Below are 25,350 nucleotides of genomic sequence, written 5' to 3' on the forward strand. Positions count from 1 at the left end.
ATGGTGAAACCGCGTCTCTACTAAAAATATTAAAAAGAATTAGCCAGGCATGGTGGTATGCGCCTGTAATCACAGCCAGCTACTCAGGAGGCTGAGGCAGGAGAATCACTTGAACCCAGGAGGTGGAGGTTGCAGTGAGCTGAGATTGCACCATTGCACTCCAGCCTGGGGCACACACACACACACACACAAAGGTTTGCATTTTATTGCGCACTCTGTTCCTTGTTCAACATGCAGTTTGAAATTTGTCTTCTGTCTCCCCATCCCATCCTGTTCGAACTGGTTTCCCAAGGTTGTTAGTTGTCTCTTCCTTTGCTTTTCATACCATTGTCTTGTGTTTTCTTTTCTTTCTTTTTTTTCCTTTTTGAGACAGAGTCTCACTGTGTTGCCCCAGCTGGAGTGCAGTGGCATAGTCTTGACTCAGTGCAGCCTCTGCCTCCTGGGGTCAAGTGAGTCTCCTGCCTCAGCCTCCCAAGTAGCTGGAATGACAGGCATGTGCCGCCATGCCTGGCTAATTTTTGTATTTTTAGTGGAGATGAGGGAAGGATCTTTATTTTTGTTCTCTGCTGTACTGTAAATGATGCCAGCACATGATAGGGTTCAAATACTCGTTAAATGAATGAAAATCATTTTCACATCCTGCTTTGTCCTTAGACATTTTTGAATTGCTTTCAATGTTCTCTTACCCTTAGCATAATACTAGCTATTTAACAGAGCAGATAAAATGTTTTGCCTATTTTTTTGGTCTCACTATTGTGTCAAATGTTTTGATTCTGGTCTTCCCTTTGGGATGTTTCTGACCTTAGGCCGCCCTTAAACTGAAGTCACAACCTAGCACAATGGCACTGGCTCCACCTTGTGTCCAGAACATGATACTACACCCACTAAATGCCAGCCTGCCAAGAGCCAGGCTTCACTGGGTCAAACATTTTAAGAGGTCCAAATGCTATACATAGTTAAATGATGCTACCATGATTGGGCCACCTTATTGTGACTCATTTGCTCTGAAATAATCTTACTCCTATTGAGAGAGGGAGAGATCATTTTTCCACTGCTAGGAAAGTAAGAGTGGATAATTTCAGAGCCCACTAGTATATGTAAGGTACAGGTACAGAAATACATTTTTTATACTTGTAACCATAAGGCTTTTGGAGTTAGTGTGTACTTCTTATCAGTATAAGACATCTACTTTGACAAAAGAAATCGAATGTTGACTGGTGGCTCATGCCTGTAATTCCAGCACTTTGGGAGGCTGAGGCAGGAGGATCACTTGAAGTCAGGAGTTCAAGATCAGCCTAGCCAACATGGTGAAACCCCGTCTCTGCTAAAATACAAAAAATTAGGCCAGGTGCGGTGGCTCACGCCTGTAATCCTAGCACTTTGGGAGGCCGAGGTGGGTGGATCACCTGAGGTCAATAGTTCAAGACCAGCCTGGCCATCTTGGTGAAACCCCATCTTTTTTTTTTTTTTTTTTGAGATGGAGTTTCGCTCTTGTTACCCAGGCTGGAGTGCAATGGCACAATCTCGGCTCACCGCAACCTCCGCCTCCTGGGTTCAGGCTATTCTCTTGCCTCAGCCTCCTGAGTAGCTGGGATTACAGACATGCACCACCATGCCCAGCTAATTTTTTGTATTTTTAGTAGAGACGGGGTTTCACCATGTTGACCAGGATGGTCTCGATCTCTTGACCTCGTGATCCACCCACCTCAGCCTCCCAAAGTTCTGGGATTACAGGCTTGCGCCACCACACCCGGCCGAAACCCCATCTTAAAAAAAAAAAAAAAAAAAAAAAATTAACTGGGTGTCATGGTGGGTGTCTGTAATCCCAGCTACTCCGGAGGCTGAGGCAGGAGAATTGCTTGAACTTGGGAGGCAGAGGTTGCAGTGAACTGAGATCATGCCACTGGACTCCAGCCTGGGTGACAGAGCGAGACTCTGTCTCAAAAAAAAGAGACATCAAATGTCTCTGCATATTGTAAATACTTTATCTGGAATGGTTGATTTTCATTTTCTTTGAAAAGCCTACCAAAATTGAGGAGCTAGCATTATTTTCTAATCTCATGAAATCAACTTAGGAGGAAGAAAATTACTTTTCAAAGAGACCATTTTTTTTTTCAAGAGTAGTATTTAATTTCTGTTTTGTGGACATGGTAGAATACGGAGTGAGTTAGTTCTGGCCACTCTAGATGAACTGGTTCTAGATGAGCCCGTGCAGGGACAGCCCTGGGAAGGCCTCTTTAGCTGTCTGCATGGAGTGACTGACTCTCACCATTAGTGATGTGCTTCGGTCAGATTGTGCCGACTTACCCCGACTCACAGGAGCTGATGGCTGCATCTCAGGAATTCTGCAAACTGTTGTTAAAAGCTAGTTTATATTAAAATAAATGATATGGCCAGGCGCGGTGGCTCAAGCTTGTAATCCCAGCACTTTGGGAGGCCGAGGCGGGTGGATCACGAGGTCAAGAGATCGAGACCATCCTGTTCAACATGGTGAAACCCCGTCTTTACTAAAAATACAAAAAATTAGCTGGGCATGGTGGCACGTGCCTGTAATCCCAGCTACTCAGGAGGCTGAGGCAGGAGAATTGCCTGAACCCAGGAGGCGGAGGTTGCGGTGAGCCGAGATCGCGCCATTGCGCTCCAGCCTGGGTGACAAGAGCGAAACTCCGTCTCAAAAAAAAAAAAAAAAGATATATACTTAATTCAGTTATGTTAAAAACAAAGGCGTTTTCTTCAGCAGCTCTTATCTAAGATCAGAACAACACGTAAAAGATGAGGGTGGTGCCCGCACAGGCTGACACATAAATCTGTGAAGCGTTCCATACTTTTGCAGGGTATTCTGTATAAAATGCAAAATAAATGCTTTTATTAACAATGTAAAAAAGAAAGGTAATACATACTCAGTATAACGGTGTGTATGCTATGGTGCATTTCTTCCAGACTCCACCTTTAGTGGCTTCAGGTTTGTAACTGGCAGCTTGAAATTGATGATGGCACAGTGGAAATAAAAAAGGCACCTCAGAGCTTTTTGCCTATGAGGAGCCAGTGATAACCAGCACATAACTGTTTGCAAAATGAGCTTATATCTTTTTTCTTTACTCCAAAAACTTAACAAAAGAAAGAATTAGCCAGGAGCTGTGGCTAACGCCTGTAATCCCAGCTCTTAGAGAGGCAGAGGCAGGAGGATAGCCCGAGCCCAGGAGTTTGAGACCTGCCTGGGCAATATAGTGAGACCCCATTCTCCACAAAAAGGAAAAAAACAAAAAAAGACAAAAAAAAAAAAAAAAAAAGGAATGATTAAACTTTAAAAAACTATCTTAATTTTATTTTACTACATTGGTTTCAGTTTATTTTATTTTATTATTTTTTTTATTATTATTTTTCGAGATGCAGTCTTGCTGTCATCCAGGCTAGTGTGCAGCGGCGCCATCTCGGCTCACTGCAGCCTCCACCTCCTGGGTTCAAGTGATTCTCCTACCTCAGCCTTCCCAGTGGCTTAGATTACAGGCGCCCACCACCATGCCTGGCTAATTTTTTTTTGTATTTTTAGTAGAGACAGGGTTTCACCATGTTGGTCAGGCTGGTCTTGAACTACTGACCTCAAGCAATCCAGCCACCTTAACCTCCCAAAGTGTTGGAATTACAGGCGTGAACCACTGTGCCCAGCCTGGTTTTAGTTTTTTAAATAGTTGTTTGAAAAGATAACTTTAATAATTTTAAATTCTTTAATAATTTTAATAATGTTAAAAATAGTTTTAAAAGGTTGCTTTATTTTAATTTAATTCTGTTTATTTATTTTGAGACAGTCTTGTTCTGTCACCCAGGCTGCAGTACAATGGCACCATCACAGAGCTCACTGCAGCTTCAACGTCCCTGGCTTAAGTGATCCTCCCATCTCAGCCCCCAGACTAGCTGGAACTACAGGCACACACTACCATGCCTGGGCAATTTTAAAATTTTATGTAGAAAGAGAGGGTGACTGTGTTGCCCAGGTTGGTCTTGAACTCCTGGACACAAGTGATACTCCTGCCTTGGCCTTCGAAAGTGCTGGGATCACAGGCTTGAGCCACCTTGCCTTGTCACTGGTAGAGGGCTGTGACTGCAAGTTGTGCAGGTGCTTTGTGTTTTGAACAAAGAATTGGACAAAATGCCCAACAAAGCAAAGAAAGTAGGAAGCAACAAAAGAACGAAAGCAGGGATTCATTGAAAATGAAAGAACATTCCATGGTGTGGGAGTGCGCTAGGGCGGCGGCTCAAGGGCTGGGATGCAGAATCTTTTTGGGTCCGAATACCCACCAGAGGTTTCCCGTTGGCCACTTCATGCTGCCCCCATGTAAATGAAGTGGGTGCCCACAGGCACTCTGGTTGGTTGCAGAAAGCAGCCAACCAGAGACTGCAGTGAAGTTACAAGGTCACACTCCTGTACGAACATCTGATTGGTTGTGAAGAGTGACCAATGAGAGGCGAGGGTGAAGTTACAAAGTTATACTTCTTTGCAAACAAAGACTTGGCAGGCAGTCTGATGGTTGTGGACAGCAGCTATTCAGAGGAGGAAGCAAACAAAGATGCAAATAAAGACTCAACTGGCCATTGGTCTGATTTGCCGCAGACAGCCAGTTTCCCATCTGCCTCCCAGAAAAGGTGGGAGGTTTGCAAAGGGAGTAGCCTCTGCAAAGGTCCTTTGTTACTTAGGATGGAAAGTTAGGGTTTTCCTTTCAATTGAGTTCTCCGAAGTCAGTGTGAAACAGCCTGAGGTTCCCTGCCTCCACACCCTGTTTGCCTGCCTCAGCCTGGCCTAAAGCTTTACTTTAATCTTCAGTTCACTTAATTCAAAGACTCGTTTAGTAGAAATAGGTTAACCAACCTTAATATTACATATTTTATCAATTATTTTATATTTTTGTTTCGTTTTCTAGTTCCTGTCTAATGTCTTGTTTTTTTTATTTCTAAACTTTTCTTTTTTCATCATCAAGCTATGAAGTTTTTCTTTCCTGTCTCCTGTAACTTTATTTGCACCTATTTCAGTGTTTTTACATTTTTCTCTTCAGCTGTCTCCCTTTGCAGACCTTGCTCTCTTTCTCAGAATTGATGTCCTGATCTTCTCCTGACCTGTGCTCCTTCTCCGCCTTCTCTTTTATGCTTAGCTCACCGTTAGGATCCTCCCTGCTCCCGAGGCTCAACTGTTAGCAGCACGGTTTCCTCCGCTGTGGCCAGGATCCCAGCTCCATCCTGATACCATCTGGACATGTTCAGGGCCCACCTGGCCCCTTCTGCTGTGTTCCTATGTCCTTGGCACCAGAATTACAACGTGAGAATAGCTCATAGGATCATTTGGTCTTTTGTGCCTCTAGCCCTGTGTTTCAGAACACGGGAGAACAAGAGAAGCTCTGAGTCATGTTTGCTTCTGCAGTAATTTCTTTTTATTGTCGTCTCTGGGAATTGGAAGGCCTCTTGAATGGACTGCATCTCATGCCATGATCATTTGAGAAGAAAGGGTGATTAATATTTAAACACCACCCCCTTCCCTTACCTCATTTGCTCTTATATTATTTTCTTCTCACTTGCTCTCTCATATTGCCTTTACTGGGCAACGACATCAATGAATTGCCACTGAAAGGCACCTGACCGGTGAGCTGCCTTGGACTGAGGTCAGTGTGACCATTCAGCTGGGAGCTGCCGCTCCTCTTTAGAGGGTGAGCCATTGCTGCCGTTAGTGAGCGGGGCCTGGAGCTCAACCAGTCAACCTCAAACCCGGCTCTTACAGCAGCAGGGAAGCGGCTTCGTCTTTTCCATATACACTTGACTCTTGACCAGCCCACGTGGGGGTTTGGAGCACTGATTTCCCCTTCAGTTGAAAATCCACATATACCTTTTGACTCTCCCGAAACGTAACGAACAGCCTGCTGTGGATTGAAAGCCTTACTGATAACATAAACTGTCAATTAACGCATATTTTATAGATGTATTATCTACTATATTCTTACACTAAAGTAAACTAATGTTACTTTAATATGAGAAAATGTTAGGCTGGGTGCAGTGGCTCATGTCTGTAATCCCAGCACTTTGGGAGGCCGAGGCAGGCCAATCACTTGAGGCCAGGAGTTTGAGATCAGCCTGGCCAGCATGGTGAGACCCCATCTATGCTAAAAATACAAAAATTAGCCAGGCATGGTGGCGTGTGCCCATAATCCCAGCTACTTAGGAGGCTGAGGCAGGAGACTCTCTTGAACCCGGGAGGTGGAGGTTGCAGTGAGCTGAGATTGTGCCACTGTACTCCAGCCTGCGTGAGAGAGCTAGAATCCATCTCAAAAAAAAAAAAAAAAGGAAAAAAAAAGGAAAAATGTTATTAAGAAAATCATAAGGGGCTAGTGCAGTGGCTCACACCTGTAATCCCACCACCAGCACTTTGGGAGGCCAAGGTGGGCGGATCCTCTGAGGTCGGGAGTTCAAGACCAGCCTGACCAACTGGTGAAACCCCGTCTTAAAAAAAAAAAAAGAAAATGTTGTAACTAATACATTTTATTATGAAACTGAGGATTAAGACATCCTTCATAACCAGCTTTTCAAGCCAAAGTGATACCAATAGTATAACACAAAAGAGTAAATTGTCTTATAAATAGTTTATCTATATGAGGCAGGATTTCTGATATGGTTTGTTATTACTGTGGTTTTGGTGGATGAGAGTGCAATGTGTGTGTGTTTTTTTAATAGTCTTTTTATTTAAAAAATTTCTAACTTCTAAACTGTGAGAGTGGCTCACTGAACTCCTGCAGGCTTTCACCCGGGTTCGCCAGTCACTCGTGGTTTGCCACATTTGTTTCTGCCTGCTCTTCCTCCTCCTCCCTCTCTCCCCCGTCTCTCTCTATCACAAACACACATATGTATTTATACATTTTATTATTGTCATTTTCATCATCACATTTTGCTAGAGTATTTGAGAGTAAGTTGTAAACATTGTAACCTTTCCCTGAAATGCTTCACTGTGGATCTCCCCTCCCTTCCCCTCCCCTCCCCCCTCCCCCTCCCCCCCCTCCCCCTCCCCCTTCCCCCTCCTCTCCCCTCTCTCCTCCCCTCTCCTCCCCCCTCCCCCTCCCCCCTCCCCTCCCCTCTCCTCCCCCCTCCCCCTCCCCCCTCCCTCCCCTCCCCTCCCCTCCCCTCCCCTCCCCTCCCCCCTCCCCTCCCCCCTCCCCCCTCCCCCCTCCCCTCCCCTCCTCTCTCCTCTTCTCCTCTTTTCCCTTTTTTTTGGAGACAGGTGTGTCTTGCTGTATATTGCCCAGGTGGAACATGGACATGAACTCCTGGGCTCAGGTGATCCTCGTACCCCAGCTTCCCACGTAGCTGGGACTACAGGTGTGGGGCCTCCCTCCCTTCCTTTCCTCTGCCTCCTGCTCCTCCTTCTACTTCTCTCTCTCTCTCTCTCTCTCTCCCCCTCCCTCTCTCTTTCTCTCTTTCTGTCTTGTTCTTTCCGGAGTCCCACTCCATCACCCAGATGGGAGTGCAGTGGCTCTATCTCGGCTCACTGCACCCTCCGCCTCCCAGGTTCAAGTGATTTGCCTCTCAAGTAGCTGGAATTACAGGTGCACGCCACCACGCCCGGCTAAGTTTTGTATTTTTAGTAGAGACAGGGTTTTGCATTTGGGCCGGGCTGGTCTCAAACTCCTGGCCTCAAGTGATCCTCCCGCCTCAGCCTCCCAAAGTGCTGGGATTACAGGTGAGAGCCACCGTGCCCGGCCTCAGTCTGGGTCTTCTAAGACAAGAACATTTTCTTTGATAAGCCACAGTGTCTGTGTATGCTCTTAAAAATCATCATAGAGTCAGAGTACTTTGGTTAAGATGTCATTTGGCTCATTCCTCTGCTTCTTGTAGGTAAATTTCCAAACGGAACAAAACTGATGTTTTCCAGGAGTGATAAATACAGAATCTTACGGGGGCCAGCCTATGATATAAAAGTGAGACTCAGGCAGAGTACATACAGTACTCAAGACATGTGTGTATGCCCCACCTAAACAAATAAACACACCAGTCCTAGACTAAAAAAAATCTGAAATAAGAAAAAATTTTAAAAAGGCCAGGTGCGGTGGCTCATGCCTGTAGTCCCAGCACTTTGGGAGGCCAAGACAGGCGGATCACAAGGTCAGGAGATCGAGACCATCCTGATCAACATGGTGAAACCCCGTCTCTACTAAAAAAAATATACAAAAATTAGCCAGGCCTGGTGGCACACACCTGTAGTCCCAGCATCGTGGGAGGCTGAGGTGGAAGAATCACTTAAACAGGGAAATGGAGGTTGCAGTGAGCCAAGATTGCGCCACTGCATTCCAGCTTGGTGTCAGAGTGAGACTCCATCTGAAAAAAATTAAAACAACAACAACAACAATCTGATGGCCAAATTTGTCAGTTGGCTCAATGGTTTGCGGCTTTGGATCTATAGTCAAAGCTCCCGTGGGGTGGAGTAGCTACAGCTTTCTTTATAGTTAAGAAATTCTGGCCGGGCGTGGTGGCTCAAGCCTGTAATCCCAGCACTTTGGGAGGCCGAGGCGGGCGGATCACGAGGTTGAGAGATCGAGACCATCCTGCTCAACATGGTGAAACCCCGTCTCTACTAAAAATACAAAAAATTAGCTGGGCATGGTGGTGCGTGCCTGTAATCCCAGCTACTCAGGAGGCGGAGGCAGGAGAATTGCCTGAGCCCAGGAGGCGGAGGTTGTGGTGAGCCGAGATCGCGCCATTGCACTCCAGCCTGGGTAACAAGAGCGAAACTCCGTCTCAAAAAAAAAAAAAAAAAAGAAAGAAAGAAATTTTCTCTTCAGTCCGAATGTGTGACTGAGATTTCTGCGAGGCAGCGGCTGCGGGGGTGGGTCGCATGGGTGCTAGGCCGTGTGTGAATCCCACTTCCACCGTTTGCTAGCGGTGTGATCTTGGGAAAATTTCTTAACCTTTCTGTGGTTCATTTTTCCTCATCTGTAAAATAGTACCTGTTACACAAAGCTGTCATGAAGAAGAAGGGAAGAAGAATATTGAAAGCACCTTGCACCAGAGGCCGGCACACAGCGTAAGACACTGTAGACTGGATTCTGCTAGTTCTAACCTGTTGGCTAGAGGCTTTTATCTCGCATCCATGCAGACCGTGATCCTGGTGTAAGCCGAGAGGCATGTGAGGGCTCTTCCTCCGAGAACACCTAGAAGGGATGTTCATTCTTGAGCCAGAAAGCTACTTAATCTCCTTTTCTGTCAGTGTGAGTGACTTTCTTTTGTTCTCATCCCCACTGTCTTTTTCTTTTTCTTTTTTTTTTTGAGACAGAGTTTCGCTCTTGTTAGTAGAGATGGAGTTTCACAGTGTTGGCCAGGCTGGTCTCGAACTCCTGACCTCAGGTGATCCACCCGCCATGGCCTCCCAAAGTGCTGGGATTAGAGGGTCAGCCACCGTGCACGGGCCTCATCCCATTTTCTACTTACTTTCCTTGTCAGGCTTCTCCCCAGCTCTAAGAGGTCACTGCTGAGTCTACTAACTATACGTGATCCCTGGCAAGTTATTTAATGTCTTTGAGCTTGGGTTTTCTATCTGGGAAGTAGGGACAGTAATAGTACCTACCTCATAGGTTGTTGTGAGGATTCAGTGAGTTAGTATATGGGTTGCTGTGTCAGAACAGTGCCTGGCACACAGTTAGTGCTGTGTGACTCTCCGCTGTTGGTCAGGATGTGCATTCTCTTGAACAGCCGTATTCCTCCACAGTGTACTCTGTGCCTGTGAGCTACGTTGTCTTCTCGTTGGCTCTCTTCTGGAGTTTTTTATTCCCCTTCCACTCCTCTGCACGTGCGCTCACTAAGACCGGCGGCCTTCTTTTTGTCTAGATCTAAGATTCTGCTTATTCTCTTAGCCTTCTGTAATATTTTATTTTTCATTAAAAAAATTTTTTTGAGATGGAGTCTTGCCCTGTCGCCCAGGCTGGAGTGCAGTGGCGCAGTCTCAGCTCACTGCCACCTCCGCCTCCCGGGTTCAAGCGATTCTCCTGCCTCAGCCTCCCAAGTAGCTGGGACTACAGGCGTGGGCCACCATACCTGGCTAATTTTTGTATATTTTTAGTAGAGATGAGGTTTTACCATGTTGGTCAGGCTGGTCTTGAACTCCTGACCTTGTGATCTACCTGCCTTGGCCTCCCAAAGTGCTGGGACTACAGGCATGAACCACCACACCTGGCCTCTGTAATATTTAATTAATTTATTTATTTTGAGACAGGGTTTCACTCTGTTGCCTGGGCTGGAGTGCAGTGCCACGATCTTGGCTCACTGCAGCCCCAGCCTGCTGGTCACAAGGGATCCTCCCCCGAGTACCTGGGACTATAGGCATGTACCACCACACCCAAATAATTAAAAAAATTTTTTTTGTAGAGGTGGGGTCTTGCCATGTTGCCCAGGCCACCTTCTGTAATATTTTAAACTGTAGCAACCTGGCCAGGGTCATCCCTATAATCCCAGCGCTTTGGGAGGCTGAGTGGGAAGATCACTTGAGTCCAGGAGTCCAATACCAGCCTGGGCAGCATAGCGAGACTCTGTCTCTATTACAAAAAACATCTAGCTGGGCATGGTGGCGTGTACTTGTAATCTTAGGTGCTTGGAAGGCTGAAAGCAGGAGAATTGCTGGAGCGCAGGAGTTTGACGCTGCGGTGAGTGTGATTATACCACTGCACTCCAGCCTGGGTAGCAGAGCGAGACCCCATCCCCCCAACCCACCCCCCCAGAAGAAGAGAAAACTACAGAGAGTATTTTGTAGCCAGAAGCATGGGGGCATGGGACATGAGGAGGTTACTGGAGAAAGAGAGGCGGAGATGAGGGAAAGGAGGGAGCGAGCGGGAGGCCTGGACTGATGGACTGGGCAGTGGAGCGCCCCTGATGGCGGGTTCTGCAGAGTGGCCAGGCGCAGGGGTGGCTGAGTGCGAAACGAAGCTGGAAGTTACAAGCCATTTAGAAGTATTGTGATTCGGCCGGGCGCGGTGGCTCAAGCCTGTAATCCCAGCACTTTGGGAGGCCGAGGCAGGTGGATCACAAGGTCAAGAGATCGAGACCATCCTGGTCAACATGGTGAAACCCCGTCTCTACTAAAAAATACAAAAAATTAGCTGGGCATGGTGGCACGTGCCTGTAATCCCAGCTACTCAGGAGGCTGAGGCAGGAGAATTGCCTGAACCCAGGAGGTGGAGGTTGCAGTGAGCCGAGATCGCACCATTGCACTCCAGCCTGGGTCACAAGAGCGAAACTCCGTCTCAAAAATAAATAAATAAATAAAGAAGTATTGTGATTCGTGAAAGGAGGCCAGGAAGTAGAATGGTTGAGGGTGAAGCACCTATCAGCTGTTCTCAAGATAAGGAAGATATCTGAATGTTTTAAGGCAAAAGAAGAAACAGCTAATAAAAGAACAAAGGTGAGGGCGAGGTAAGTGTGTCAAGAACAAGAGCTGAGTGTGGAAACGGAAACCGAAGAGGGCTTTGCCTCATTGTGGAGGAGGCTGAGAGCACAAGGCAAGAGCTGTAGCACATTCCTCTGAAGTGGGCAGTCAGCGACTGTCAAGGTGACGTGAGGATTCGTCACAGCACCCCGTGATCGTGCGGTTCACATCTGTTGAGTGAAATGGGTGAGAAGGACGTCTTCTGAGATGAAGGGAGTGAGTGATTTGGAGCTGGGGGCGAGAGACGCTCCGGCATAGCTGTTTGGAGGGTGTTTGCTAGGAAATCAAGACAGCTGAAGGATTGCTGTGCTGCCCAGGCTGGAGGGCAGGAGCCATTTACAGGTGTTTATAGCTCGCGGCAGCCTTGAACCCCTGGCCTCCAGCATTCCTTCTGCCTCAGCCTCCCTAGTAGGTGGGACTAAGTTTTTAAATTAAAATGTACGGGCCGGGGGTGATGCCTCATGCCTGTAATCCCAGCACTTCAGGAGGCCAGTGTGGGTGGATCACGAGGTCAGGAGTTCAAGACCAGCCTGGCCAGCATAGTGAAACCCCATTTCTACTAAAGATATAAAAAAATTATCTGGGTGTGGTGGCATCCGGCTAATTTTTTTGTGTCTTTAGTAGAGATGGAGTTTCACCATCTGTACTGTAATTCCAGCTACTCGGCAGGCTGAGGCAGGAGAATTGGTTGAACCTGGGAGGCGGAGGTTGCAGTGAGCCAAGATCGCGCCACTCTACTCCAGCCTGGGCGATGCGGCGAGACTCTGTCTCAGAAAAAAAAAAAAAAAAAAATAGTACATATTTATTTGTTTGTAATTCAAAGATTCAAAAGGTAGATGGTGAAAAGACTTCCTCCAGCCGTTGCCCCTGCCACCCGCTCTCTCCAAGGCATACTCCACCCTCCAGTTAATGTTCCCAGCTCCTCGTGAATCTTAATGTTAATTCTGCACCCAAGGTAACGTTTTATGCTAGGTTACAGTTACACAAGTACCAGATGGGCAATGATGACACGCATTTCCATACCTTACGTTTGCTTAACACTTTTTTCGAGACAGGCTTACTCTGTCGTCAGGCTGGAGTGCAGTGGCACCGTCTCAGCTCACTGCAACCTGCGCCTCCTGGGTTCAAGCGATTCTCCTGCCTCAGCCTCCCGAGTAGCTGGGAACGTCTCCGAGAGGAACCAGGAGCCGTACGTTGCTGACACAGCACAGTGTGATTCTCATTTTCTTCCTATCTGCTCTCCTCTCACAGTCCGACTCCTGGTGGAAGCTCTTCCCTAGAAATGCCCTGTCCAGAAGGAGTTTGCATAGCATATCTTTTACATTTTCTGGTAGCCACATTTTTTTTTTTTTTTTTTTTTGAGACGGAGTTTCGCTCTTGTTACCCAGGCTGGAGTGCAATGGCGCGATCTCGGCTCACCGCAACCTCCGCCTCCCGGGTTTAGGCAATTCTCCTGCCTCAGCCTCCTGAGTAGCTGGGATTACAGGCACACGCCACCATGCCCAGCTAATGTTTAGTATTTTTAGTAGAGACGGGGTTTCACCATGTTGACCAGGATGGTCTCGATCTCTTGACCTCGTGATCCACCCACCTCGGCCTCCCAAAGTGCTGGGATTACAGGCTTGAGCCACCGCGCCCGGTCTACATTTTTTTTTTTTAAAGTAAAAAAGAAATAAATGTTAAAAGAAAAACTTTAGACAAATTGAATTTAACAGAATTTAATTGAGCAAAGAACCCTATGAGAATCAGTTCCTCCAAAAGAAGGAAAGCGATGTATAGAAACGGAAGTGAAGCGCAGAAACGGCCCGGCTGGCTCCTGCTAGGAGGTGGCCTCCTTTGTTGGAACGGTTGGCTGGCTGTGATTGGCCAGGTCGCTGTGACAGGGACGTGAGTAGGTTGTGTCCGTTATAACATCCGGTTAGGTTGCAGTTCACCGTGGAGGCAGAAACCTCTAGGTGAAGCTTCAAACACGTAAGGAGGCGGCTTTAGACTAAACTAACAGGTTGGTGCAAAAGTCATTGCAGTTTTTGCCCTTTTAATGGCAAAAGCTGCAGTTTTGCATGAACGCAATACTTTAACACACGTAAAATTAATTTTAATAACATACCTTGTTTAACCCAATGTGTCTAAAACGTTATCATCTCAACATGTAACCAATATTAAAAATTATTAATGGGCTGGGCGTGGTCGCTTATACCTGTAATCCCGGCACTTTGGGAGGCTGAGGTGGGTGGATCACCTGAGGCTGGCAGTTCGAGACCAGCCCCACCAAGATGGAAAAACCCTGACTCTACTCTAAATACAAAAAATTTAGCCGGGCGTGGTGGCACGTGCCTGTAATCCCGGTTACTCAAGAGGCTGAAGCAGGGGAGTCACTTGAACCCGGGAGGCAGAGGTTGCACTGAGCCAAGATCACACCACTGCACTCCAGCCTGGGCAACAAGAGCAAACCTCGTCTCAAAAAAAGAAAAATTATTAATGAGCTATTTTGCATTTTCTTTTCCATACCAAAATTTGGAAATCAGTATGTATTTTACACTTACGGCACATTCAATTTGGAGTAGTCACATTTCCAGTGCGTAACAGCCAGATGTAGTTTGTAGAAAGCACGGGCCTAGAATTTGTCTTTCCCCCACCTTGTCTCCTTCAAAATATTTTTTTGGGGGGGAGTAATTAAAAAATCGATATACCATGGTGGTACATATTTATGAGGTACATGTGCTGTTTTGATTCACGCATACAATGCGTGATGATCAAGTCACGGCGATTGGGACATCCATCACCTCAAACGTTTATCTTTGTGTGGGGAACGTTACAATTCTTCTCTTCTTGCTATTTAAAAAATACAATAAATTATTAATTTTAATTTTCCTACTGTGCTGTCAAATACTGGAACTTATTCCTTCTATCTAACATACTTTTGTATCTAGTAACCCACTTCCTCTTGGTCCGCGTTCCCTCTTCCCTTCCCAGCCTCTGGTAGCCGTCACTCTACTCTCTGCGTCCCTGAGGCCAGCTTACTTAACTCCAGTAAGAGCGGGCATGTGCGATTCGTGTTACCCTCCTTCGAAACTCTCCCCTGCAAGGACTTTCTTCCCTTCTTCTCTTTTTTACCTTCCCTTATGTTACGTTAGTTAACACAGCTTTATTTATTTTTATTTTTTAGCATTACGGCATCTGACTCAATAATGCAGCTTTTACTCGCGTTCCGTGATTCTGGAGTTTAAGCAGGTTTCTGAGTTGCATACCAAAAGGCCGAGAGTTCTGTGGATATAAATCTGTGAATACTTATCAAAGCATATTGTTTTTGTCTTTGCCTCATTAACTATTTATTGTAATGTCTACAACAGCCAGTCTGACGTTATCATAACATATTTACTACGTTGGTGTCACCTAGTTTTATGGACCTTCTGGAAAGCGTCTTATAGAAAGTTTTTGGTTTCTGCTAATACCTCATGTTCGGATCCTGCCTAGATGAGGGACATAGGCATGAAAAGCAATGCAGAAATGTCGAGGGTAAGGTACTCAGGGAGGTTCGAAGTACAGTTGACAGGCGGGGTGTGGGGTGCAGTGGCTCTCTCCTGTAGTCCTAGCATTTTGGGAGGTTGAGGCAGGTGGATCGCTTGAGCTCAGGAGTTTGAGACTAGCCTGGGCAACATGGTGAAACCCTGTCTCTATTAAAAACACAAAAATTAGCCATGCGTGGTGGTGCGCATCTGTAGTCCCAGCTACTTGGGAGGCTGAGGTGGGAGGATCACTTGAGCCTGGGAAGTTGAGGCTGCAGTGAGCTGAGATTACATCACTGCACTCCAGCCTGGGCAATGAGAGCGAGACCCTTTCTAAATAATAAATAATAATAATAATAATACCTTTGCTATGTGGGAAAAAAAACAAGAAAAAAGAGGGAAAAAGGAAATGTACTTGATATGAGGATATCGCATGTTTCGTCGGCCCTTCATTGATTAAGAAGGAAGATCAGGGCCGGGCGCGGTGGCTCAAGCCTGTAATCCCAGCACTTTGGGAGGCCGAGGCGGGTGGATCACGAGGTCGAGAGATCGAGACCATCCTGGTCAACATGGTGAAACCCCGTCTCTACTAAAAATACAAAAAAGTAGCTGGGCATGGTGGCGCGTGCCTGTAATCCCAGCTACTCAGGAGGCTGAGGCAGGAGAATTGCCTGAGCCCAGGAGGCGGAGGTTGCGGTGAGCCGAGATCGCGCCATTGCACTCCAGCCTGGGTAACAAGAGCGAAACTCTGTCTCAAAAAAAAAAAAAAAAAAAAAAGAAGGAAGATCAGGAAGTGAAAAGAATCCTGTATTCCACAGTTACTGGCTACAATACCACTGAAATTATACAGAATGGTAAAGAAATTAAATATTCTACTTAAGTGAGTATTTGTGAAATTAAATTAACAAACATTACAACTTTAATTTGAATAATTTTGAATGGAAGTATTTTATTATCAATTACAAACCCCCTGTCTTAATATTCAGAGTATTGAATAGCGTGTATACTTTCTTAGGTTATTTGTTGAATCGAACTGCGTTATTCTCGGGGTAGGGAGAGGTAAATAACTAAGATTTACTGAGCAGCTGCTCTGCCAGGAGTTGTGCTTTGTATTATGATGGCTCTTCTTATTTAACCCGCAGTGTCCCCCAGCCCAGTTCACAGAAGTCCCTATGTTTTACCTACCGGGTAGGCTTACTCACACACTGATGAGGTAGGCGGCCTGCCCTATCTGGTAAGTCACGGAGCTGGCATTTGAACCCTAGCAGTTGGGTACTAGAGGCCATCCTTTGAACACTCGGATACTAATGTAAACTTCACCTCAGCCCTCTGGGGTAGACATTATCATCCCCATTTTACAGATGTGGAAACTGAGGCTCAAAAAAGTTAAGTAACACAAGTCAGCTGGTACATGGCTAACATGTCTTTTTCTTTCTAGAACTTTTTTATATTGGCCCAGGTAAGGCTTGCATTTGCCAGTCAGTGAAACCATTTCTTTCATCTTTCTTTGGCTCACTTATCCTCCCTTTTCTTTCTCCAGAAAACATCTTTTGTAATCATGAGGCAATATTGGAGTGATTTGGCTTCCTACGTTACAAAATGTGCTCTGAGATCATTTGGAGAAATACAGGCTTTGCCGAGTTTATATTCTGAACCCATTGAAAACTTTGTTTTCCAGAGAGATTGGAACGATTATCAGGTCTTTGGGATGCTGCCCTAGCGAAGGAGAGCTGCATGATCTGATTGCAGAGGTGAGTCGGGGAAACGTTTCACTCAGCATTGTCTCCAGAGACAGCTACTCCTTGTAATTAACAACAACCCTTCCCGAAACTGAAACAATGCACTAAACTACTGAAGGTGCTCAGTGGAAATAGCAGGATAACTATTCGTATTAGCCAGCCAACAGGATCTGAAAGAATTAAGAGCAGATCTCGAAGAAATGATGAACAAGCAGCACATAAAGAACCCACTTTAGAAACGATCCTCTCTGTAGAATTAGTGAAGAAAGGCCAGAAGATGCAGGGGCTGACGTCTGCAGAAAGGCTGTTGACAGATGAAAGGAATACAGTGAATAATGCCGGTTCAAAGGGGAGAGAAGCAGAAGTAGAGACAGTAAGGCATTTTTATTTATTTGAGGAAGTAACACTTTTTGTTTTCTTTTGAGACGGAGTGTCGCTCTGTCGCCAGGCTGGAGTGCAGTGGCGTGATCTTGGCTCATGACAGTCTCTACCTCCCGGATTCAAGCAATTCTCCTGCCTCAGCCTCCCGAGGAGCTGGGACTACAGGCATGTGCCATCGCACCCAGCTGATTTTTGTACTTTTAGTACAGATGGGGTTTCACCATGTTGGCCAGGATGGTCTCGATCTCTTGGCCTCAATATCTGCCCGCCTCAGCCTCCCAAAGTGCTGGAATTACAGTCGTGAGCCACTGTGCCCAGCCAAAACTAACTTTCAGAATAAGTGGTAAACAGAATAAATGTTAAGAGTGAACTTTTTTTTTTTTTTTTTGAGACGGAGTTTCGCTCTTGTTAGCCAGGCTGGAGTGCAATGGCGCGATCTCGGCTCACCGCAACCTCCGCCTCCTGGGTTCAGGCAATTCTCCTGCCTCAGCCTCCTGAGTAGCTGGGATTATAGGCACGCGCCACCATGCCCAGCTAATTTTTTGTATTTTTAGTAGAGACGGGGTTTCACCATGTTGACCAGGTTGGTCTCGATCTCTTGACCTTGTGATCCACCTGCCTTGGCCCCCCAAAGTGCTGGGATTACAGGCTTGAGCCACCGCGCCCAGCCAAGAGTGAACTTTACGTTGACCAGAGAGTCTAAGCATTTTAAAGACTAGGCATGTGTGATAGTGGGGATGAGTCGGTGAAGAGAATGATCTGATAAAGCAGTGGGTGAGCAGCCCGACATGCGAGCGCTTCGTGCTCTGTTTGACTGTCCCTAAAGGTCTCTGATCTCATTTCAAATGCAGCATTTGGTTCAACAAAACAGAGACTTTAAGGGGAAAAAGCTCCCTGGAGAAGCCAGGAGAAGATTCTGTAGAGAATTGCTGATCTAGCCACAAAGATTTTAGTGGCGTCTGGGGATGACAAAGCCGGTAAGGGAGACGGGGAAGGAAGGAGAATTTCATCTTTTAATTTTGCACCTCGCACAGCATTTGCTTGTTCCATATTAAGTTGGAGAGAAGAAAATGTGACCTTGGGTGAGTCACTGAACCTCTGTTGGGTCTCAGTTTCTCCATAATAATAACTACTTCAAAGTTTGCTTCAAAGATAAATAAAAGAAGGTACAACAATACGTGTTTTCAATCCTAAAGCGTTATAAAAAGTTAAGGAATGGCAGATTAGAAAGGTGATTCTGTTGACCGTTATTAGCACCTTGGTGACTAAAAAGCAGTATCAATTTTTTTTTTCTTTTTTTTTTGAGACGCAGTCTCACTCTGTCACCAGGCTGGAGTGCAGTGGTGCGATCTCGGCTCACTGCCACCTCCGCCTCCTGGGTTCAAGTGATATTCCTGCCTCGGCCTCCTGAGTAGCTGGGATTACAGGCACGCACCACCACGCCCAGCTAATTTTTGTATTTTTAGTAGAGATGGAGTTCCATCATGTTAGCCAGATAGTCTCGATCTCTTGACCTTGTGATCTGCCCGCCTCGGCTTCCCAAAGTGCTGGGATTACAGGCGTGAGCCACCGCGCCTGGCAGTATCAATTTTTTTAAGCATTTAGAAATATTCAGTAAAGGAACTAAGTTGTAAGAACACATTGTTTTTGCATTTTGGGATTCAGTAAAGCTATTTTTACCAAGAGGAAGAGAAAAAGTTTGTTTTTTCTGAGTTGATGCTCACATTAAAAAAAATACTGATTCCTGCCATAAAGGGCTTATGCACAGGCCGGGCGCGGTGGCTCAAGCCTGTAATCCCAGCACTTTGGGAGGCCGAGGCGGGTGGATCACGAGGTCAAGAGATCGAGACCATTCTGGTCAACATAGTGAAACCCCGTCTCTACTAAAAATACAAAAAAATTAGCTGGGCATGGTGGCGTGTGCCTGTAATCCCAGCTACTTAGGAGGCTGAGGCAGGAGAATTGCCTGAACCCAGGAGGCGGAGGTTGTGGTGAGCCGAGATCGCGCCATTGCACTCCAGCCTGGGTAACAAGAGTGAAACTCCGTCTCAAAAAAAAAAAAAAAAAGGGCTTATGCACAAAGCTGGAATTAGCGGTAGGGAAAAGCAAGCTGGCACGGTGGGAGAGCTAAGAACTAGAGGCTGACCTCACAGTGAAACCGTAGTCATCACATGTCAGGAAAGTAAGCGGAACCATAATGAAAAATGCCTCTGAAGGTCAGAGGGGGAGAATCTCTCGAGTGGAGTCCCTTGAATCGCTGTCAGGAGTCAGCAAATCATGGTGCCTGGCCCAATCCTACCCACCACCTGTGCATGCATGTAAATAAAGTTTCACTGGAACACAGCTAAACTCATTTATTTATATATTATCTATGCTTGTTTTCTGACTACAAGGGCAGAGTTCGGTAGTTGCAACAAAGACCTGTGACTTGGAAAGCTTAAAATATTTACCATCTGGCCCTTTGCAGAGAAAGCTTGCCAACTCTTCATCTATGGGCTTCTGTGCCAAAAGAGAACAAATACCACATCTAGAACTGGAAGATCTGAGTTCAAGCCCCACAGCCACCACTTAGAGCCATGTGGCCTTTGGTGAGCCACTTAATCCTTCAAAGCCTGGTTCCACATCTGCAAGAGGAGTAATAATATGAAAGCGTTTTTCTGAGGATTAAATTTAATAACTGAGGAATCAGCTGTTACTTAGCGGGCACGCAGTACAGATCTGAGTTTGCTCACACTCCAGGTGGCTCTCTAGGATAATAGCTCCACTGGTTTGGGCAATTAGCCACAGTGGGTGCTTAGGTCTTAAGTTTTATCTTATTTTTACCCTTTTTGTAGGCACATGACACAACCTTTGAAATACAGATATTTAGATTATATACCGATAGGGGTCACTGAACTATTAAGCTCTGTAAATATTTTTCTGTATTTGTATACCAACACTGTTTACTCTAATTAAATTGTAGAGATAAACAGCTTTGGGTGCAACTACCTTTTAAGAACTTTTCCAAATAAATGAGTGGGAAAAAAGCACAAATTTGAATTGATAAATACAAGTATGTATTTGTACATACTTAAATACATTAAATAGTTAATATATGTAAACACATTTAGAAAATCAAAGCCCCATAAAATTCAGCATCTAGGGGTAAATGTCATATTGCTAAATGTTCTGCAATCGTTTCAGAGATCAAACTAACTGTATGTGTGTATATGCTTTAAAATTGTTCTATAAGACTGGGTGCAGTGACTTGCTCCTATAATCCCAGCACTTTGGGAGGCTGAGGCAGGTGGATCACTTGAGGTTAGAAGTTTGAGACCAGCCTGGCCAACATGGTGAAAACCCATCTCTACTAAAAATACAAAAAAATAGCTGGGCATTGTGGCACATACTTGTAATCCCAGCTATTTGGGAGGCCGAGTGGGGAGGATCACTTGAACCTGGGAGGCAGAGGTTGCAGTGAGCCAAGATCGTACCACTGCACTCCTGCCTGGGCGACAGAGCAAGACTCTGTCTCAAAAAAAAAAAAAAAATTGTTTATAAAAAGTTGAAACCTGTGTACTATTCCTCTGGTTGTCATGTACTTGACTTTTAGTGTCGACACATTCTTTTCTCTTTAATTTTTTTTTTTTGAGACGGAGTTTCGCTCGTTACCCAGGCTGGAGTGCAATGGCGCGATCTCGGCTCACCGCAACCTCTGCCTCCTGGGTTCAGGCAATTCTCCTGCCTCAGCCTCCTGAGTAGCTGGGATTACAGGCACGCGCCACCATGTCCAGCTAATTTTTTGTATTTTTAGTAGAGACGGGGTTTCACCATGTTGACCAGGATGGTCTCTATCTCTTCACCTCGTGATCCACCCGCCTCGGCCTCCCAAGGTGCTGGGATTACAGGCGTGAGCCACCGCGCCCGGCCCTCTCTTTAATTTTTATAACTTTCAGCACTTTGCTTCCTGAAGATTGATTTCAAATCTGGTGTTACTCTTGAAATTGGTCATTTAAAGAATCATTTAACTTTGATCCATACAGTTCATGTTACTATAATTAGTAACTTCCTGCAAATATTTTCTGCCTTTTGGAATATCACAAAAACTGGCAACTGTGAGGATTAGTAAAAAATCTTACTGACATAGGCTACCAAATAATCCTTCCTTTAATATTAAAGTAGAACCTTCTAGGCGCTTCAGGGTATGGGAGCTGGAACGAGATAATTTTCATACAGATGGAAAGGTTATTTAGAGGTCTGTGTCTTGTGGAATTACGGAGAACTTAAATTAATTACAAAGTAAAACTAAAAGTTGATTTAAAAATAAGACCTGTGTTGGTCACATTATTGACTCAGGCTTAGGAACTAAGCAAGGATTATGACTTTTTATTGAGGTGGCCATCCGCAGCCTCCACCTCCCCACGCTTGCCCTTTTGTGGTTGTGGATCTCAGGCAGCACCTCGCTGGCGGCCCATCTGCGTTGCTCCGACGCATGCTGTGTTCTGTGAACCACCTCCAGCTTTCCCCTTGGCTCCCTCTTCAATCTTTCTGGCCATTGTATGAGGCCCCCTTAACTTCTGTGCTCAAACAACTCTGCCTGGCCTCCGTTACCTGCGTATGGGAGAGCTGGCTAGCAAATCATTCCACGGATGTAACAAACCCAGGTCTGCAGTTACCTAAGCTAGTCAACCCCGGCCTGCAGAGGACACCAGGGCCTTTCTCAGCAGCCCGATGCCCCCGGTGAGCAGTGTGTCTGAGCCCTCCCATGGAACGGAACACTCCGGTGAGTCTTCTGACTCATGGTACGCCGTTCTGCCTGCCCCCTGCTGTCAGTGTGGTTTGGCCACTTCACTCCGTGTTCGGCAGCACTTGTTCCCGGTCTCACCCTAGCAGCAAGTCTGCCCCGTCTCCTGGGGGCCTTGCCAGAGTGTTAAGTCTGTGTCCTGAGAGAGTGCTTGAGGTTGATGGATTCTTACTCATCCAGTTTTAAATTCCGGGCGTGTCGGTCAGGCACTGTCATCCAATCTCAGGGGTACTCCCCCGGCTCCTAGTTCAGGAGCCAATTCCTACCCCATTCCTTTTGCTATTAAATTTATTACTAGAATTGGATTACAGTAAATTGCGTTGCTATGCAAATACAGAAAAATATTTACAGAGCTTATTCCAAGTGCTGCCTAATTCCTTCTTGCTGTTTTAGTGTATAGTCTCTTCCTTTCCTTATTACGCCCAGCGCTGCCTCAGCCAGATTATGCTGGGATTTAACACTCCATTATTGGCTGGAGCAGCCCATGGGAAGTGTGGCCTTGGCTCAAATACGATGGCTAGGATCATCACTCAGTTACATTTCCTGCAGTTCAACGCCTGTAGATGTAAGAGGGGCATTTCATCGTGAGGCTGAGGTGAGAGGATCGCTTGAGCCCAGGAGTGAGGCACCATCATGGCTCACTGCTCTCTAGTCTGGGTGACTGAGCTGGATCTCAGCTCTTTTTTTTTTCTTTTCTTTTCTTTTTTTTTTTTTTTTTTTGAGATAGAGTCTTGCTCTGTCGCCCAGGCTGGCACAATCTCAGCTCACTGCAACCTCCACCTCCCAGGTTCAAGTAGTTCTCCTGCCTCAGCCTCCCAAGTAGCTGGGAATACAGGCGTCTGCCACCACGCCTCACTAATTTTTGTATTTTTAGTAGAGGCAGGGTTTCACCATGTTGGCCAGGCTGGTCTCGAACTCCTGACCGCAGGCAATCTGCTCGGGATTATAAGTGTGAGCCACTGCATCCGGCCCAGCTCTCAACAGGAACGAAGGAAGGAAGGGAGGGAGGGAGGGAGGAAAGAAGGAAGGAAATTGGATTTTCATGGCTGCCATAGTTGTCAAATGGAAGAGCTGTAATGTGAACCGGGTGTCCAATGGACAAATAGGAGCTGGCTGCTCTCTCTATTCCTAAGCTCACTAGGGCCTGCCCCTAGCTTTCAGGATTAGATCAAAGCATAAAACTACTTAGGAATGAAATGAAGGTCCTCATCAGATCGAAGGAGTGGGGGAAGTTCGAGCAGAAACTTGACCGGCACATGGTCAAGAGAGGCCAGTGATGGATGAGAATAGGCCAGGCTTATCCTGGAACTCTCTTCTTGGATAAAAAGAGGATGCCATGGCAGGGAGACCATGGCACTGATAGTCCTCAGCAAAGCTGTCCCTTTAGACGACTGCCGCCAGTGTGTGATGGTGACCTCGACGTCTGTGCGCAGCCATCATTCCCGGATCTTCGGGATATTCCTGGGAGTCCCTGTTTTCCTTCTGGGTTGGACTTCCTTATATGCCAGGTTTTCCCCTTTCTAGTTCCTCTAGTATTTCAACACATTCTTAACAGCTTCTCGGAAAAAGAGTGCCCTGGAGGTAAAATTTTTGAGATTTGTATGTTTGAAAGTGATTATGCTAACCTTTGGCTAGACGTAGAGTTCTACAGTCAATGGATTATTCTTCATTAAGTGGATTTGGATTTTTTCAGGTCTTCACTCCGGGTTCTGAAGGCACTCGTCTTCACGTTCCTGTTAATGCTATTGAGATAGAGCAAATCCATTCTGATTCCCAATCCTTTGTATGGAACCATCAAATTCTTTTTTCCTGAGACCCTGGACAGTCTTTTTTCCCAGTGTTTGAAATTTCACAGTGATTTACCTAGGTGTGAACACACGTCTTACGTGTTAGGTACCTGGTGGGCCTTTTCAAACTGGTGACTTGTATCTTTTGGTTCCAGGAAATTTTCTTGTGATTATTTTGTTTTCTTTTTTCTCTCTTTTGGAACTCCTATTATTTGTTTTTGTGTTTCTGGATTAGTCTTCAATATTCTTTTTTGTTTATTTATTTTATTTTTAGTAGAGAGAGACAGGGCTTTTACCACATTGGCCAGGCTGGTCTTGAACTCCCGACCTCAAGTGATCCGCCTGCTTTAGCTTCCCAAAATGCTGGGATTACAGGTGTGAGCCACTGTGCCCAGCATAATCTTCTTATTTTTCACTTTTATCTTTTTGTTCACTTTGGTGGGTTTCTTGAACTTTCAGTATTTTTATTGAGTTTCTCACGTCCGTTGTTTTCGATTTCCAGGAGCTTGTTTTTGTTCTTCGAATGTTCTTTTTTTCTAAGTAGCATCGTGTTCTTGTTTCCTATCTCTGAAGATAATCGTGGTAGTTGATTTGAAGTTTTCTTCTCTTTGCCTAATGTCTTTTCTCCAAGTCGCTGTCTGTGTGTGTTCTGGTCTTCGCTTCTTTTAGCAGCTTTCCTCCGTGTCTGATCAACCTTGGCTGTCAGTCCACAACAAACACATGCATGGAACTTGCCAACTTTAAACTTCATCACTGGGTAGTCTGGGAATCACCAACATCAGAATTTTGGGGACTATCTCTTGTGCAGGCTTGATTCCTTGGAATAGTCTTCAATTTTCTGCTTGGAGGCAAAAGCATCTTGCTGCCAGTTCAGACACCTTCTGTTTTATACTCATTAGAAGGTAAATCCCTAAACTCCTGCTGGGATGGAGGGAGGCACTCAGTGGGAAAAACTGAAAGGGGACTTACAGCTTTTCAGACATATTTTACCCTAGTTCCACAAGGGATTCCACAAGTCCCAGAGGTCCCAGGTCTCCATCTCTCATCATTCTTAATTGGGTAAGTATCATTGGATTATTTTTCTTTGAAACTTCACAATTGGCTTTTGAGTTACTAGAACAAGATCTACATAATCTACATCCTGGTGAAGTGGCAATTTCTAGCCACTTGTACCTGAACGACATCATTTTGGTTCTGGAAGAGCCCTGGGATTTTATATCATTTGTAATTTGACTGTGTCAAGTTTCTCAGAGAATGAGAAAGGGTGGGAGTCATTATTTTTTTGTTTTGAAATAGTTGGTGATATGAAATGTTTTATCTGCTGTTGTTCCTACGCATCCTGGCACGGGGAGACATGGGAGAATGGAATCGATCTGCTGGGATCTTTTTAATGTTAGATGCTGGAATTTAGTCATAGAGCTGATGGCACTTTGCCTGTTACTTAGTAATGGCTACTGTCCAGCCATGCCTTCTGAGTAGAATTAGGTAAATTTGGGGGAATGAGGAGAATATGTTGTAAAAAGCATATACTGAGAGTATTGCTCATTTGTGATTGGTAGAAAAACATTAAATGATGCTAAAGCAGGATGATCAGTAGCAGGAAAACATGACTCAGGGAAATCTGCAAAAGTGTTTTCTTCCTCTAATACATAAATAAAATGTGTTTTCACGTAGAGCACAATCAGTCATGGTAATAGGCTAGTAAGTATGG

The 25,350-nt window shown here is 45.6% G+C and overlaps 1 protein-coding gene across 5 annotated transcripts in view; it reads left to right on the forward strand.

Moving 5' to 3' along the window:
* DRC8 (dynein regulatory complex subunit 8) overlaps positions 1-25,350 on the forward strand; it is a 135,918-nt gene that overhangs the window by 86,641 nt on the left and 23,927 nt on the right. For all 5 annotated transcript variants that reach the window (XM_074385671.1, XM_074385672.1, XM_039464293.2 and 2 more), the window contains one exon: positions 16,628-16,700. In XM_074385671.1, the coding sequence (XP_074241772.1) occupies positions 16,628-16,700 (73 nt within the window). The remainder of the gene's footprint in view (positions 1-16,627; positions 16,701-25,350) is intronic.

Source organism: Saimiri boliviensis, chromosome 14 (genome assembly GCF_048565385.1).
Source record: "Saimiri boliviensis isolate mSaiBol1 chromosome 14, mSaiBol1.pri, whole genome shotgun sequence".
Lineage (NCBI taxonomy): Eukaryota > Metazoa > Chordata > Mammalia > Primates > Cebidae > Saimiri > Saimiri boliviensis.